This window comes from Parasteatoda tepidariorum, chromosome 6, assembly GCF_982258835.1.
Source record: "Parasteatoda tepidariorum strain Cologne lab strain chromosome 6, Ptep-v5.0, whole genome shotgun sequence".
Classification (NCBI taxonomy): Eukaryota; Metazoa; Arthropoda; class Arachnida; order Araneae; family Theridiidae; genus Parasteatoda; species Parasteatoda tepidariorum.
Genome location: NC_141760.1, coordinates 86,651,340 through 86,670,322, shown reverse-complemented (window position 1 = coordinate 86,670,322; position 18,983 = coordinate 86,651,340). Strand labels below are relative to the sequence as shown.

Sequence of the window (18,983 nt, the reverse complement as noted above, 5' to 3'; positions counted from 1 at the left end):
GTTGTGCTAATGGGTCAAAATATGCTTGTACAGCGCTCGCCCTTTTATTTTCATTTGCAACTAATAAAGATGTAAACAATAAAGGCTTTATACTGTTTCAGGTGTAATAAACCATATGCATTCCCCGCTAACGTCTATCACAGATCATAGAATACCACCGGAGGAAGTCTCCGGTATCAAGTCTGAGCCACCACCGTCACCATTGCTAACTCCGGATACCAGCTCTAGTCCTATCGGTGTTATCAATGGTCAGTGGACGCAACATTCTTCGTCTAGGCGAGGCAACCTTCAACTCTGGCAGTTTCTAGTTTCTCTTCTTGACGATCCATCCAATAATGGGAATTTCATATCTTGGACTGGAAGAGGAATGGAGTTCAAGCTGATAGAGCCCGAAGAAGTTAGTAATCCTACTGGATATAGTCAGTGTAAAAAATATATAATTAAGAGTTTGGGGAAGGGAACTAGTTTGGGGATATTTTTTCGAAGTATCCACTCTTAAAGAAAAATTTGATCAAACTTCCCTCCATTGATGGGCAACAAGGAATCTTCTTACTGTGTGTTCCACTTAAGTAAAGCTACCTTGATTTTATGCCGTAATTAAACGCTAAAGAAAACCATTGAAGAAAGTCTATATCTAAACACTTTTTTTCAAAAAATAACTTACTTCCTGCTCCACCAAGAAAAAAAAATCAAATAAGTGTAAAAGTAAGAAAAAGCGTCCCATCAAAACTAAGCCACTTCTGATTATAGCCAAAATTTCCGCCACATTTGTATATTACATTAAATGTATGATGTTGTTGATTTACTAAACCCTGGAGATCATTAGCATTAATATTATCCCAGGGTTCTATGATGGCAGCTATAATTTTAAGAAAAACTGAAACTGCTACTTTTTGGCATATACCAGTCCTACTGAGGATAGTTCTCACGTTTGTTAGGGAATATAAGTTAGATAAAAATGCAGGCTATGCATGACATGCACTCTATTATCCAAAAGCCAAGACTTTGAAGATTTTGCAAAGCAAATGAAAACATTGTCCTGCTGGAAAATTCGATTTGGGCCACCAATTCTCTCTGCATATGGCAGTAAGTGGAGTTTCTAGGATTTTTTAACTATCGAGATTCTCCAAACCACCTAGGGTAGTGGCTAGGAAAAGTTTACTACCATATCTTCAAAGTGGTTGTTTTTGGATAATAGGGTACAGCTGTTAATGGCCTGCCCATTCTCATGACCTCAATCTTCAAGAAAAGATGAAACTGTAAGGCTATATGTACAAAAAAAAAAGAAAGAAAGAAAGAGAGAATTAGTTTCAGTCTGTGGCAGAACAGAAGATTGTTATAAATGAAATTTGACTTGCAGAGTTGCGTTTGGTTTAGCAGCTTGAAAAAGAGCAAAGGGATCAAATATTTTGGAAAAACAAGAAAAAGATTTACTTAAGAAAACTTGTTATATTCCTCTTTCTTGTTTGACAAAAGAACAAAAATAGAAAATTGGTACCAGCACGTGCTAGTTGTTACATTCGTTTTGCTTCTTTAAAAAAGGAATTTAGGAACCAAATATTAAAAGAAAAGGGAGAAAAAGGACCAAAATAAAAAAAGATACTTTAAGAGACAAACTGTAAACGTACTGTGGCGAATGGTATGCAACATGACATATTTTTTAAATCATATGAAAATATGGCGAATGTTTCGGCTATAATTAGATGTGGCTTAGTTTCGATGAGACATATTTTTCCCTCCTTTTTTACTTAATCGATGTTTTTTTCCCCTATCCAGGTAAAGCAAGAAGTGAGTTACTCCTTGTAAATATGTGTTTATATGTAGACTTTCTTAGTAAATATGTCTTGTTCTCAATGATTTTTTTTTTTTTTTTTTGCATCCAGTTATCGCATAAAATAAAGGTTGCTTTAGGACACGCTCTAGTTTCAAATTTGTTTGGATTTAAAACTAAGATTTCCCTTGTGTATACCAAACTTTTATCTATGGTTGCTAAGCAAAAAGCTTGACAAAAAGAAATTTCTTCCTTAATATCGTAAAGTACAAGAATATAGAGTCTTGAAAATGGGCGTTTTGAAGCGCTTGAAACATGCCGCCGACTGTCATTTCCTATTTGTAGATTATTTGAAGCGAATGAAGTTTTTAATCAGGTACTATCGTAAAGTCGTATTTCCTTGTAAGACTAAGACTTTATATTTAATTATGAATTGCAGAATCAGTTAAATTTTCAAATAATTTAAAATCGTTCGAAGCGTGAATGATTTAAAGACATGATATTTATACGATGCGTCTCATATATGATGGTAAATTCGAGTTGTTTACTTCTTTATTCTGAAAAGCTAAATTAATTACGAAAAAATAGTTTTGATGAGCTAGAGGGGTTTACGGTGCATGGCAAAGTAATATAGACCGAGAGAATGAGAAATAGGATACAAGGACTCTTCTCTATTTTGAAGAACCAGATTAGGATAACATCCTTTAATCACTGAAAGTCTTTGCTCTTTAAAAATGTTAGGTTATAAATAGTAGGGCTTACATGACAAGTTACAGCGGTTTACAGCAGTTATAATGACAATTTGGTTTGTAGAACAAGAAAATGTCCATTATTTCAATATTTTTCATGCATATAGTCATTAGCGTAAAAAAAAACAAACACCAGTTCTCATCAAAAACTAACATTTTTAGAAAGTAAGGGAGCAAGAAGGAGAGGTTGTCCTACACAAAATAAATGAACTGAAACGCGAAGGATCTTCGAACCATGGGCATGGAAAGATGGTGAGTTCGTGCGTTGGGCCGCTTCTTAGAGGAAGCAAAGTAACAGAAAAGCTGACGAAAATGTGACTTGATTGCAGTAGTTGACTTAATTACTGTGCAATTAAGGGTTACACGTAAACATTTTAAAATTGTTAATTTTCACCTTATGCCTAACCGAGAGCAAATAACCAGAAATTAAATATAATTAAATAAACCTACTAAATAAAAATAAATAAATAAACGTTTGCACTAATCTAAACACACATTAAAACGTTTATATGAAATTATCCTTAGGCAACAATGATAATTTCATAAAAAATTTAATTTGTAATAATTATTTATTAGTTTTTATAATTTAATAATTATCAAAAATGCTTTAAATAGCAAGATATGAAACATGCAGTACTTATGAGCAATTGTTTTCAGCACGTGATATTATATGATTTTAAAATAAAGATTTGCTTAAATTTAGGTTGCAAGACGCTGGGGAATACAAAAGAACAGGCCAGCTATGAACTACGACAAGCTAAGTAGGTCCTTACGTTATTACTACGAAAAAGGAATCATGCAGAAAGTAGCAGGTACTACTAAATCATTTTTTATAATTATGAATGGATTTAAAAAAATTTCATAGAAAGAAATTTATATTTAATCATTGTAGGTTATAAGTAGGGTTGAGGGAAAAACCTGAAATTCACGAAATTTTTTTAAATACTTCTGAAGAACACAAATACAAAAAAATATGCGATGTATGACTAAAATATCATGAATAAGGTACAATAAAAGCATATAAAAGAATTGAAAAAATGCTTTGGTTTTATGTCAGATTAATTTTTTTTCTTCTTCAAATAAACAGCTTTTTTGTGCAAAATATTGCACATTTTTAGCACATTTTTTAACACAAAGAATTTAGAAATTTGATTCCCCTATGCCAGGGATGGCGAACCAATGGCACGCGTGCCATTTATGGCACGTGACACAATATTCTGGGCACGCTACCGATCACAAAGTTCACTATAAAGCATATTAACAATTAAATTGAAATTCACAAAAAAAAAAACAATTATTAACAAAAAAATGTACAATTAATTCCAAAAAACAATTAATAACCATAAAAAACAAGCTAACAATAAATAACTAGAAAAAAAAATTTAACAGTCTTGCTTAAACTAACATCTTACAACCCAATATAAGTTATTTGTCATCTAATCTGCAACAGCAGAAGTCATACTGATGTTACTTTAAGTTGAATTACGCGTATAACGGAGACATAGCAAAATGTATTTTTTTTTATTAGTAAATAAAAGAGTTTTGAGTTGATAGTATTATTATTTTCCCAATAATCACGAAGTCAAAATTATTTGACGGCACGTCTATGACCTCATTAAACAATTTTTTGAAAAAATGGCACGTTGGTGCGTAAAGGTTCGCCACCCCTGCCCTATGCAATAGCATGTGTTACGCTCACATTTAAGTAAATTATTTGGAAGGGGGCTATCTTAACTCTTTCTTCCGCTAGTATTCTTATTTCAATTTAGGGAAACAGGGTAAACCTAAAAAACACATAATCAAACTAATCGAAAGACCACCTTAAATGATTTGGATTATTTTTGAGCTATTTTCTTGTAATTTTGCTATTGATCTATTATCCTAAAGGCTTTATCAGTTACAAACTAACAATTTTAGAGCTTTATAATAAGAAAAAATTCATGGACATTAGAAAAAACATTATTAATTTGAGGAAATTCGCCTCATGGCCTCATGACATGCTTGTAACCCTATTTTTAAGTTCTCCGATATGTTGTTATACAAATAATTGAATCGTGTTTAAGCACGACTGGCTCAATTCTTTTTTTTTAAATTCGGCACGCTGTATCACATAATTCAAATAAGTTCCATATATTATTTCCAAGTTATTTTATTCAATTGTTACTAGTTGTTAGAGAAAACAAATCTTTCTAATTTATTTATTTAAATTGCTGACAAGCACACATTACCATCCCATTTAATAGTCTTGCATCCGGGGTTTTGGAACAGCAGAGGGGGTAGAAAATAGTTTTTTCGTGTGAAATAACTATACACTTAACTTTTTTTTAGCATGCTATTCGCCTAATTTCATTTTTTTGAGGATTCTAAAAATATATATTTAAGGCTGAGGTTATCAATTACCTGTACCATTTATCATTGTCAAATGAACCATTCAGCTTTTCAAGTATAAATTTTATATAATAGAAATAACACATGCTAAGTTTTATGCGCATCTATTTTACTAACTAAAAAAGATTCTGTTTAAAATGTATTGAACAATTAAGAAGCATATATATATATAATGTTCTTATTTATCCGTTAATTACTGTATAAAAATGTATATTGTTTGGAAAAATCATAATAGTGTAAAGCAGGGATGGGCAAACTTTTTTGGTCGTGGGCCAAAAATCTAGAAAAAAAAGTTTGGTGGGCCGAGTAAAAACTTCTGAAATAAAATAAAGTCAATTCATCATTGAGTGCATGTCACTCTACATCAACTTTGCGATTTTTAGTCGCCATTTTGGGATAAAAAATGTTTACAAATAACTCAAAAAGGCAGTAGCCATTTTATACATTTAATAATTTCACCATTATTTACAATGGCGTTGTATGTGTGCAACCTTTCCATACGCAGTAAATTATGTTAGAGCTCGAGCCGGCAGAAAAATCCGTTCGTTGGAACTTAAAACGCGTAGTCAGCCTCATGTGAAGTACAATTCACCTATATTAGATTCCATATGTCTGCTCCTCGAGAAAGACAAATACTAGTTGGAGCTAATCTACAGCTATTCTATAAAGAACTTTTGCTTTCAACATTTTATCAGTTAAAGCTGTTTGTGCTAACTATTTTAATTAATTTATGTTTTGTAGAACAGAAATAGAGAAAGTGGAAAGGTCATCAGTACTTTGTTAAAAAAGAAAGAACAAAAATAGCTTTAAACAAAGTAGATATATTCGCCACTGATCGGCTAGTTAAAACTACGTCCGCGGGCCGGATAAAATCTTCCGGCGGGCCACAGTTGGCCCGCGGGCCGTAGTTTCCCCATCCCTGGTGTAAAGTATGGCAAAGTGTAAAACTTGTTAAAAGGAAGAAAAGTAATAATTATAAAGAGCAACGCATATTTTAAACCATTTCATTTAATTTCTTTCTACATTTTAACTTTGAAAGCATTTGATGTAATTGCAATCATAGACAATATTTTAAAACTTATTAATTTACAAAAATATACAGTTTGTTTTTCTTTTTACTATCCCGAACATTACAATCAGAAGAACAGAAAAATACAGAAATTATAAACAGTAAAAAATTTCTTAAAAATGATAATATCCTTCGAACACATAAAACCTTACTCATGCCGACAACTTATTTATCTAGAAACAAGATATACGGTTTTACGAATGTCGCAATGAATGAGTGAACCAAATCTTTGAATATATCTAGAAATATACACACGTAAAAGCTTAGAATTCTTGAAAAGATACTGAAAATCTTGTCACTATTCTTGATATCCATACACATCAGGAGTTGCAAATTATATTTTAAGCCATGATTAAAGAGTAACGTTATCGAAGCGTGGAAAACACCAGTGAGGAAAGTAGGATCAAAAATACCAAAAATTGTTTGATTGCCAGATGATATTTATAGGTGTTTCTGATAGCTGCCTTTCAACTCCTCCCCCAGCTTTCACCAGCAATAAACATTTAGATAGATTTTTATGATTCAAATTTCACCAACAATAGAGATTAGACAGATTTTAATAGCGTTTTTATCTTTTTTAATCTTAATTGACGTCCCCAATTCGCATAAATTTTTGGTACTATTTTTAGCAAAAATTTCAAAGATATGTATTAAGGAAACATCTTGTATATATTTTTACCCTGTTACAGCACTTACACATAAATAAATTTTTCACTTACTCCTATTTAAGTAACCACTGTTATCCGGAATATTCATATTGCTATCATTGCAAAAATCCTTATTGAGGTTATTTAATATTTTCATGATAAGGACCAAAGCAATTTATGCACAAACCAACATTACACCAGGCGCAAGATACGGTTGTTCGTCTATAGATTCCTTTGCTTCTACATTCCGCACAACGTCTTCTGCTCACTTTCTTTTGGAGTGGCCAATGCCCGACAAGTTTACCTGCCGACAAATCAGATGATTTTGAGAGGAAGGACGTTTTCGTGTTTGGGGAAACTAGCGTGGTTTCTGCTTCAGGCAACAAATGCGGTGAATTTGTCTGGAATAATGTCGTATTTTGGGAAACGAGTGTACTTTCTGCTTCAGGCAACAAATGAGGTGCATTTGACTGGAGTGATCTCACATAATGGGAAACGAATGGACTTTCAGTTTCTGCAGCAAAATTCATACCTGAAGACTCAACTAACTGAGAAATCAATTTTAATCTAAAATCTGTGAGCGAAATATTACTCTTTGACAACTTGAATAATACATGCGCATTTGAAATAGATATATCCAGTAAATGAAAAAATAATTTCTTCACACTTGCCACAGATCTATGAGCAGACAAACAGTTACAGTCGTCTTTAGAATTTCGTTCAAAATTCACAGCACTATTGGTTGACACTATTGAAGTATCATTCAAGTATAAATGCTGTTGATTCCTTTTTCCAAGCTTGGATTTCTGCTTTAAAATTCCTCTTTGCTTTGGATTCATCAAACTGTTACTATTTATTTTATGAATGTGATATAACTCGCTAAACAAATTCGGTGAAGAAAGGATACCGCTTATGAACATTTTATGACCTTCACCACTTACACATTCCACTAAACTCTTTACAGAATTGTAAGCAGACAACTTTAAAGACTGTTTAGAAAACTTAGGCTCTTTACCTAAGTGAAATTCCGAATTGAAAAGATAGCCATTTTTATCCATTAATCTATACATTTTGAGAGATGGGCTTTCTCTGTCCTTAGAAATATAAGGGCGGACACCATTAGCAGTTACAATCACCTTGTCTACGATCATTTCTTCGGTAGGATAATAAACTTCCTTGAACCTACGGTTTAGTGTGTTTAAAAGTTTACGAATTTTCCACAGGTTATCATTATCGTTATCTTCTTCACAGTTTTCAAAACTTAAAAATTTCATTATTGTGAGATACCTATCACGTGGCATGCATTTACTGAAAACTGGCGTACATAACAAAGGATCAGTAGTCCAGTAATCTTTAATTTCGTGTTTACGGACATGGCCCATTGCAAGACTAAGAGCGATAAAACGAACTATTTCATCTACAGATATCTTTCGAACATTCGCAGTCTGTCTTCTCTTTCGCAATGGTTCACCAATTCCGGCTTGGCTTTTATTGGTTTTGTTCCCGTCTAAAGTTTGATTAATACACTTGTTGGTTTCATCTGCTATGAGTTGAAACAATTCTGCAGGAAATACACAATTGAAGAAGTCCAATTCAGAGCTTGCTTTGGTTGCATCACCCAAAATTGAGTGCGTGCCAGTAAATTCCAAAATAGCACCATCTACTTCCAGTGAATAAGCTTTTGAATCATCACTTGCATCTTTTTCGTCCAAAGAATTATCTGAGTCACTGTCATACGGTCCATAATCTGAATCACAATCTGGCATTATTTCTTCATCTGATTCTGTAATAAAACAACAAAAAAATACGACATTGAAATAAATAACTAAATACAAACTGTCCTAAATTAATAAAACAAATAATCAGATGTAAAAAAAAATAAGAAGAAAAAGAATATTCATGAAGGTAATTAGCCAGTAGAGAGAGATGGTAAATTTGGTCAACTAGCCAAATCGACCATCTCCATCCATTGTCCTCATTCTTTTCAGCTGTGATGGCCACCGATTAAAAACTGGAGAAAGAAAATATTTGTACAGGCTGTAATCGATGAAAAAAAGGGATCAACATCATATTAATATATGCGTCTAAACTGTCAGTCTGGGTACTTCAGATAATCAGATAGTGTTGCGTTTCTTCTTTCTATAAAAAGTAAAAAAAAAGAAATTTATTTTCATTACCCTGCCTATTTAAAAATTTCTTCCGGCCAATTTGAAAACAATATACAAGCTTATTATGACCACAAGAGGGAAATATGTATTTGACAAATTTTTCTAAAATCATATAGTGAGCTATATAGAAAATTATTTACTACAGAGAATTAATAATTTTAATTCTTCATTGATTGGTTTTATAATTGTCTGCCATACTTTGATTAAGTTCCTGTTTTTCACTTATATATAAATTTGCGACATCTACTGTGTTTAGTGTTTAAATGGACTTCATTTTTTAGAGCCATTCTACAAAATACATTATTAAGAACAACCGCTTATTATGACCACAAATGGGGAAATATGTATTTAACAAAGATTTTCAAAATCAAATAGTGAGCTTTAGAAAATTATTTACAATAGAAAATAAATAATTTTAATTCCTCATTGATTGTTCTTAAAATTGTTTGCCATACTTCTCCTGTTTTTTACTTATATATAAATTTGATACATTTATTGTGTTTTAATAAATTTAATTTTTTAGAGCTATTCTACAAAATAAGAACATTCTTAAGAACAACCGCTTATTATGACCACAAAGGGGGAAATATGTATTTAACAAATTTTTTTTAAACCAAATGGTAGGCAACAGAAAATTATTTACAATAGAAAATTAATAATTTTGATTCCTCATTGATTGTTCTTAAAATTGTTTGCCATAATACAATAAAGTTCCTGTTTTTCACTTGTATATAAATTTGATACATTTATTGTGTTTTAATAAATTTAATTTTTTAGAGCTATTTAACAAAATACATTATTAAGAACAACCGGTAAATATGGTACCTGTAGGCATATTACATTAAGGGTATGTTTTAGTTTCCTTTAATAAAAAACAAAAATAATTATTATTAATCTACTTATAAATAATTATAGCATTGGAACTGTCTAAAATTCGATTAAAATAAATAGAAATCTAAGAGAGTCGTTGCGTTTTCAATATTATCACCGAGCAAACTCATATGTGACTGGGTAGAACAAGAAGATGTTTTAGTAAATTTTAAACACTTTGTGTCCAATAAAACCAATTGCTACCGCTTCTTCTTTATCCAAAAAACAATTTTCATTCTATCTGTAAGAATAAACAATAAAAAAATTAAGTATGAGAATTAATAAGATAAAAATTAAAATCATGAAAAGAAAAATTAAACTATGACACAAGCACTTTTACGAAGTTATTAAAATAAAATAAGAATATAATTGGCAAATCAAAAATGTGACTAAATTAAATACAAACAGCATGGTTGATGGATTAAAGCAATAAAATATTTACAACTAACAAGATAAATGTTTTTCAATTCATTAACAAGGTAAAAAAAAAGACATTTATAATTAGTTTAGTACAAGAATTACATAATACATAGATTAATTAATTACATTACAAAATTAATTACGACAAATTAATTACATTAAAAAAAGTTTGAGAAAAATCATTTTATTAACATAGCTGCCAACTGGTAAAGTCTATGGGAAAATGCTCTTTTTGGTAATAACGGTTATGTTTAGGTGAATAAACAATGATTTTAAAAAAAAATTTGTCCTGTCCACCATGATTAATCAATAATTCAATCAGGTGTATAAAAAATCTATTAGCTCATCAGTTACACTTTGAAATGTTGGAGAAGTATCATAACTTTTTGGAAAAATGTTTCCAAATTAATTATTATTTTATAGCTACGTTAGATAATATTTCCCAAAGAAAGAAAGTTCGCGGCTGTGTATACAGCAATAAATCAAACGAAAAATGAGTGAATTTATCACACATAATTAAAAAAAAAATTAATTATATGAAACAACAAATGGCACAAACTAAATCTTATTGATCGATATAAAAATACACATATATTATGCACACAAAAAATATATATATGGTGTCCGAAAAATATCTCTAGAAATAGGCATACGATAAAAAATCTTAAAAATATTTTCAAAAGATGCATTTATGATACCAAATTCTTCCCTAACCTCACCCCATGGATGTGGGTCGGCGGCCAACTTCAAAATGTTAAATGAGAATTCTCATTCTTTTTATTACTGACTTGAATTTTTTCTTAAAAATACTCCAATATGACTCATAAGTTAGCATATTGGTTCACAGATGGCGCTGCAATCTCAAAATAAGAATGCAGTACTAATAGTATAAAATGCAGATATTTCGAGAAATGCATGTTAAATTGGAAACATTAAATATTTATCTAATGGGAGAAATAAGGTGATTTAGGGCGTTGATCTACTAGTTGACAGGAAGTTGGGGTTAATTTTGGTATCGTATTACATAGGTACATAGAATCGATTATAACATGTTTTGAAAGCCAAAATGTCATGCTTTCCAGAATGTAACTTGTAACCTTCTTTCGTTAGGTTCTTCACATGCATAAATAGTTCTTTAGATTTGAGATGCGCCAATACAGAAAAAATTGAACATAGAGACAGAAAAATTGAATAATCACTGCTTTGTACTTGGACATTCGTACTTGATTCTTCTTGTTATGTTCCATGAATTGTAGCTAAACTCTAACTGTAACAACGTTTGTGCAATATTCACCGAAAGCAACATTGTTCAGTTCCTAGAATCGATGCTAATCACACATGTAATAGAAAATGCACGCTATTTTTTGAATATAATCTTTTTTCAACTGAAAAATACATCTTAATATAATTTTATGGACATCCAGAATTCTCCATGACTGTAATTCTTACATCTAAACTATAATTCTTCATTCAAAAACATTATATCATTTTTTCTGGAGTAGCTCGAAAATCATATTTCCTTTCCCTGAAAAAAAAAATGAAGGTAATATAAAAATGAATTAAAAGTAGTTCCAGTAGTCCAAGAAAAGCCAAATAATTCGAAAAAGACATATTAAATAGGGAGCAAATAAACACGGATCATTTTTCCTTAAAAAAAAAACAGGTTTTGGCTCGCAGATGGTCTTGTAGTCGCAAAGTGAAAATAAGGCTTAAATCATGGTAGTAACTTCAGATATTTCATGTCAGATCAAAAAATAAAAATAGATTAGATATTTTGAAAAATCTAATGAACACCCCAACCCTTGAGGTTGGAGCGACTATAGTCTGTCTATCCAATCTCCAAAATATGTCAGTCTATACAAGAACTCCAATCGCCACAGAGTTTGAAGTTGTCTGCTGCTATGGAAATAAGGAAAAGCACATTTTAGAGTTGAGAGATCTTGATACATTTCTCGCTGACCGCTGCCAAAACTTGTCTTAGGTAATTACCCTTTCTCCCCCTACTTGAAATAGGTGAACCTCAAACCATACTTACCAACAGAGTTCTAGCACGGGAGTTGTTCAGACAGATAGACTATGGTAGGGACGGGGCAAGGTTGGAGTTTTTAGATATGTTTTTAAAAATATCAAACACGCATATATTTTTTTTCGATCTGACATGTTCTTCTCGAGATATCTCAATTTTAATCAATTCGTACATCAATTTCATTTTGCGATCAAAGTGTCATCTCAAAGCAGAAATGAAAAAACCTATAGGCCAGATTGTTTTACATTTTTACGAGGGTATCCATTTAAAATTACGAAATTTTCCTTTGCCTCAGAAGATGAGATTAAAGGGCCGTGTTTGATATTACAGGATAGCTTAAAAAAAGAACAAAAAGTAGTCTTAAAATGTGCCGCAAATTTTCATTTCAGTACTAGCCAGTGAGACAGGAGGGTACGTCAAAGTTTTTGGAACAAATTACAAATCGTTGCTTATAATTAAAATATCAATTTTTTATTATCTACAACACTTGATGTGTTTCCTCGGATTGTTATTTTATGAAATCTAATAACAAATAAACTGTGACCCAAATATTTGGTTTGACAAACTTGCAACTTTGTGCCATGTTGGTCATGCTGACTTACCGATTTGGGAACCCTGTTCTAAAAGATATGTTGTATTTTACAGGTGAAAGATATGTGTACAGATTTGTGTCCGATCCAGAAACACTTTTTGCTGTCAACATAAAAGATGCACACATGGACAAAATCGAAACAACCAATGAATACAATTTCCGTCATAACTCTTTGAACAGAAAGCAATATGCTGTCGAGGTTAATCATTTCTACAGCAATCCAGCGCCTTGTTCTAGATCATCCAGAAGTTCTGATCATCATGGATATCAACCATTAACATGTTTGCAAGACTTAACATCTCGTCCTAACACAAGAGATAATAGATGCCTCGCACACAATACAATGGATAATTGTGTTTTTTAAGATGATTGATATACTACCCAAGACTACATTCCATAATTATGCAAAAAGAAAATTTAAAGAAGAAAAGTTTTAAACTAGTAAGTTTATAGAAAATGCTATTGCAATAAAATGTATTATGACAACATACATGTTACACGGAGACAAAACTGAAAAACATAAAGAATGATACTGCCATCATAAGTGTTTGAACAAAAAGCAATATAAAGTTGAAGTTAATCACTTCTATAGATATCCTGATCACTAAAAATATCAACCATTTACATTTAAGACTTGACATCACATCCAATCACAGAAGACGATTTTTTTTCCGTGGGTTTTTGTCTTACTCATAATGATATGGATAATTGTGTTTTTTAAGGTATTTGATACTCTTTAAAATTGTATTCCATAAGTATATTAAAATAAATATTTAAAAAGGGGGTAAGTTTTAAGCTTATAGTAGTAAGGCAATAGAAAGTGTCATAATATTATTAAAAAGTACTACGAGTGTTTCGTTAGAAAAAAAAAAACGATGTTGATATAAATTTAATTTTTTAAATTTGCCTTAAAACGAAATTTAATTTAAACTCATTTACTCCCAGTATACTTTTTGAAGAACATCGCAGAAAAAAATTGCTACAAGAAACCAACTTTATTTAAACTATATCATTTAAATCTGTCTTAGACGAAAATATGTTTTAACTCATTTATCTTCAAACATTCTTTCAAACACGACAAGAAAAAATATGTAAACAACTTTATTCCAAAACAAAATGACTTTCCTAAAAGGGGTTAAGTAAATGTAATATTTCAATAACACCCATTGAATGCCTTTGGTTATTTTATTCAATCCTATGGCTGCTCTAAAATCTTATACCTAGTGATCGTCAATTCTATTGTGAATCCATGTTTCTTCAATGCTGAGGATTGAACAAAGCTAATGTGGTCTTGGCTAGTATTGCCTAATCAATTTTGAAAATTCTTGGCTTATTTACAATTATTGATTGTATTTAGCTTGGACTAATAACATTGATAGACGTGTGCATCGGACATACACTTGATAGACGTATACTTAGACTAATAACATCGGGGATAACCTGTGCACGAAAGCATGTCATCTCTAGAATTTCTATGAGCCACATGACTAGATAATCTTAACTTCAGGCAGAAGCTATGTTGAGGCATGAAGCCAAATATCGATAGCGAATGTTAGCGCAATTTGGCGGTGGATTTCATACTTTTTATTCCACCCGTATCAGAATTTTTTTTTATATATTTAATTTTACAATTAAGTATTAATAAAGTAATATGACATTACATTAATTCACAAACTAATTTTTAGTATAGCATTACTCTAACAATATTAGAATAATTTATAACAAACATATGGTAAAATTTCGTTCGAAACGTTGAGTAAATATTTTTTTAATCACAAATAAAGCGATTATCAGCCAAAGTTGTTTACCATTTCTCCTTTGCGTTCACCAGAGTTAAGCATTTAAGAGATTTTAATTCTAAATGAGCCGTTTATTTATGTTATTAGTCTATGGTACGCAATAAATCAAATTTAAAGAACATATACATGATATTATCACAGGGCCGGATTTACGTATAAGCTAAATAAGCTGTAGCTTGGGGCCCCGAGATGGCAAGGGCCCCCAGATCCAACTTTTTCCTTCTTTTTTTAAAGTTTTATTCGGAGTTGGAGCCCTCTGAAGCCTAAAATACATTTTTTTTTCTTTTTTGCATGGGCGAACGCTTTTCAAAATCTAATAGAAGTGTTTACAAGTATAAAATAATTGTTACTCTTCACTTTTTTAACCAAAAGAGCAATAAAAAGGCCTTTTGACTGATGAAAATATCCTGTAGCTTTCGTAGCTACCAGTGACGGGAGTAGTCCATGGATCCTAAAAAGCGGTACTCCATGGAGTAGTCAAATAGCCGCCTCAATTTACACTGTGGGAAATGTTTTCAGCTTCTTTAAATTGCTGTGGGCTCTTTTGTCCACAGAAACACCCTTTTGTCTGATTTCTGGGCAAAAAATTTCTACGGCTGTGGGAGAATCTTGTTTAGGGTCAACTCTGTTTCGAAATTTCCGTTGTGTCTCATTGTCCTTAAAGAGCTTCTCGTTTAATTTTAACTTTTCTTTTTTGCAAAATATATATTTTCCAATTTATTACAAAAGCTTTTTTTCCTTTTAATTATCCTAAATGTTTTAACTAGCTTAATTGTTTAATTTACTTAATTATTGTAATTGATTTTAATTTGTTATTTTCCAAATTAATCGTACATGAATCCGTGAACTCCTTTCTTTATTTATTTAAATGGTGGGCCACCATTCACTTCCCTCTTTGACAGGCCCATCTGCCAAAATTCTTGATTTGGTTTATTTTGGATGAAATTGAGATAACAGATGTGATTTTACTTTAATTTTACTTACTGCTAATAGACATAAGCAACATGTGATATTGCTTGATAGAGCATTGAAATCAAGTGATCATCAGCTAAACAAATGCTTTAATATATTTGTAAAAAATATTGTTCAAACCTCCTTTCTGACCAAATTTTCCATGTATCCCCGAAATATGAATTATGTTTAATTTGTAAAATATGATATTTCGTACACAAAATTCATTTATTTAGTTAGCTTATGCTTTTATTGTTTATTGATCATACTTGTTTCTATTTTTAACTCCCTGATTTTTGTTGTTATTATGTGTTTACAGTTAATAAGGCATCTAAATTTTTTAATTTATAAGGATTTCAAATTTTTAAAGCAAAGTTGAAATAACTTCTTAAAATTGCAAATTGAAACTATTTATAAAATTTTGGCAGATTTGTTTTTATTTTAAATCTGTGCATTTAATTTAATAAAATAAAAACAAATAAAAAATAAGTTTAAAAAATATAAATAAATGGCTATATTAAATATAAAACTGTGTTGTCAATGAAAAGGAACATATCTTTTAAACAATTTGAGTATTAATAAATTATTTAAAAATAAACAATTTTAAAATGTAGAAAAGTTTTTTGATTTGCTTAAAAAGCAAATTTTGTCCCATCATTTGATCAAGAGACTATTTAATATCTGTTTCTAAGAAGCAGTCGGTCGCGTGTGGGTGTGTGGATGATGTAAGTAAAAGAGGCATACAAAAAAGCCAATTTAACTTCAGTTAATGCCTTTTAAACTCCTCGCAAAAATGTAGTAAAAAAGTTATACAAATTAATTGTCGCAAACAAATTAATAAGTAAGAACGAATCAAAAATGATATCGAAATATGCTGAATCACTAATGAGACAGGCGGGATGAAAGACATCGAAACCAATTTGATTAAATAGTAAAACTAGAAAGTGTTTCAAAAATCTGGACATGTATCAGGCTTCAATATTTTTCTTACTGCCACAAAATTTATCAGGGACAATTCGTTAGATTTCAATACGGGTTTTTCTTTAATTAAATACCCATGAATAAAAATACCATGAAGAATACCCATGTATAAAATGGTGACTGGTGCATGTTAAATCTGCCGTAGTCGCAAAGTCCTCTAAGTTCTCACAACAAATCAATACCTCTGGGTACTGATCCAATTCTCTTGTCTTCTGGATTGAGTTCAAAATTATAAGGTGATTATTCAATATTATACGGAGTTAAAAATTTGTAGTCGTAAACTCAAATTAAGTCGGTTGTTCAACGGCGGTTATACAAAAAAAATAAAACTAATAATCAAATTGTATTTTCTTATGCTCTTTCTAACTCCTTGCTTATTTTTGACACACCTTCATAATTTCATGTTTCTAAGTCATAGAGCAGCAAAGCGAAATGTAACGTTTAAAAAAGAAACAATTTAGAAAAAAAAATTCGCAAAAAAAAAAGAAAGAAAAAAAAAAACATTTAAAATTCCAAATAAATAGATTCAGAATTTCAAGAAAAAAAAACTCTGTTAAACATATAATGGTTCTTTTAACATGCCAAATCTTTACTCTGTGCTTATGATGTTCTTAAAATGAGTTTCTGTTTTTTTTCTCGTTCAAAAAATATGTGTAATAATAGAAAGGCTGTACATTATAGTCCCATCACAATCAATATATTTAACAATCAAGCAATATTATCAAATTTTTAATAATATAATGTTAATATTCAGCAATAAAAAATACGACAGTTTACTTTAGGTGTATAGAAATAGAAATGAACTTAAAAGGGCCCCATCATTTTCAGTAGCTTAGGGCCCCGCTAAGCTTAAATCCGGCCCTGTATTATCATATACATGATACAATCGAGAACGTATACATGGTATTATCATATTCTACAAAACAGATAATGAAAATAAATGTATGAAACAAATTTTATCCATTTGTAGATGCATAAAACTAGTCTAGAACAAATAAATGTACATTATAAAATGATGGATAGCTATGGTTGTGAAAATGTATATTCATATCATAATGTAAATACAATTATTTCACCAACAGAAAATATGATCATATTATGTAATTTAATTTTCTTTACTGTAAATAAATAGTTAAAATAAATGTGCTTGTCTTGATTCTATTAAACAAATAACTAAATAAATATAAATGCAGGTAAAATTAGAGTTAAGGAAGGTATTTGAAATGACTTTCGCTAATTACAACAAATTTAGCGAAGTGACATTAATTTTAAGAAGTGGAAAACAAACGCTTTGTCGAAAAATGCATAAGTAGGGTGAAGAGGGATGATACCGAAGATTCGAAAATCTGTTGGAGCTGTTCGATACCAATTGATTTGATTTCTATGCTGGTTCGTTTGATAACAAGTGAAAAAACTAATGGACTGTATTTCAATTTTATATTCATTGGTGCTATTTGATCTGCTTGCTAGATCAATCTATTAGATCAACAACAAACTTTCAACTGTTCCAGGGTTACAAAAAACGGTGGCGAGGATGCTTAGACAAAGGATGCCAAATTGGCGTAATATTTCTAACATTTTGAACATTGAATTATATTCAATAAACTATACAAATTAGCATAACAATTGTACATAAACATATTCCAATATAAAATTTACAAAGATTGGATAAATACTGTAGGTACATATAATGAACAAATTAACATACATCTTTTTTAATTGTCCAATGGCAAAACGCACGATTTACTAATGCTACGTTTAACAATTTTCTTGTTAGTTTTAATCTCAGCAGCTCTGACCTTTCCGGGAAATAGCTTTAAAATTCGTCCTAAGCTCCACTGATTAAAAGAAGATCATCCTCCTTTATTAAAACCATCGCATTTAAATTTATGTTGTTTTTCTCTATTTGCCATTCTGTCCTTTGTTGCAAATTGTTCAGGTAATCGCGAGACCATTTGGTCCAAATATATGGAACCATTTTTGTTAACCTTTGCCATCGAGTAAGTTGATTTATTCAATTAAGTTGATTCAGTTATTGACCTTCCAACAAAAAAATTTCCTGGTGTTAGAACAATTTCCTGGTGAAACACGAGACTTGCTGCACAAAAGTCATTTATACAGTTCCCTTGGAAAATGATTGCACGTAGAGAACTTTTCCATAAGCAATGGCTGATGCATCTGAGTACCCGTGAATTACGATTATCCTTTAAGTGACGAGGAATTCGTATCTGCTCGATAGTTGGCAGGTTAGATAAAAAAACGCTGCTATTGAATTTGGAAGTTGTTCATCTCATACTAATATGAGAATCCAGTTTCTGGAGCAACAATTTTGCCTTGGTCAGAATGGGCCCCAAGAAATCCAAGATGGTCAAACAAACGTGAGATGATAGATAACACCTTTCGTTTAGTGTATGAGCCATGGATATTTACTTCAACTTTGAAGGTAAAATAATCTAAGTTAGGGTTCCAAATAACCCCCATGGACTTAATGGTATATCGGGTGACCAACAATAGAAATCATAAGCTTGGTCTTCCCTGGAATTCTAAAGTAT

General features: G+C 31.0%; 2 protein-coding genes across 4 annotated transcripts in view; one reads left to right on the top strand and one right to left on the bottom strand.

Moving 5' to 3' along the window:
- Window positions 1-13,197, top strand: part of LOC107446206 (uncharacterized) — a 44,695-nt gene extending 31,498 nt beyond the window's left edge. Inside the window, exons 4-6 of the mRNA XM_043041798.3 lie at window positions 102-397; window positions 3,224-3,332; window positions 12,754-13,197. Coding sequence (XP_042897732.2) covers window positions 102-397; window positions 3,224-3,332; window positions 12,754-13,064 — 716 coding nt within the window. The 3' untranslated portion in view covers window positions 13,065-13,197. The remainder of the gene's footprint in view (window positions 1-101; window positions 398-3,223; window positions 3,333-12,753) is intronic.
- Window positions 5,901-18,983, bottom strand: part of DCTN6-p27 (dynactin subunit 6) — a 43,893-nt gene continuing 30,810 nt past the window's right edge. For 2 of the 3 annotated variants that reach the window (XM_043041802.3, XM_087166138.1), the window contains one exon: window positions 5,901-8,407. In XM_043041802.3, the coding sequence (XP_042897736.1) occupies window positions 8,390-8,407 (18 nt within the window). In that variant the 3' untranslated portion in view covers window positions 5,901-8,389. Of the gene's footprint in view, window positions 8,408-9,996; window positions 11,608-18,983 lie in introns of those variants that run through there. The other variant, XM_087166142.1, reaches the window with a different exon arrangement.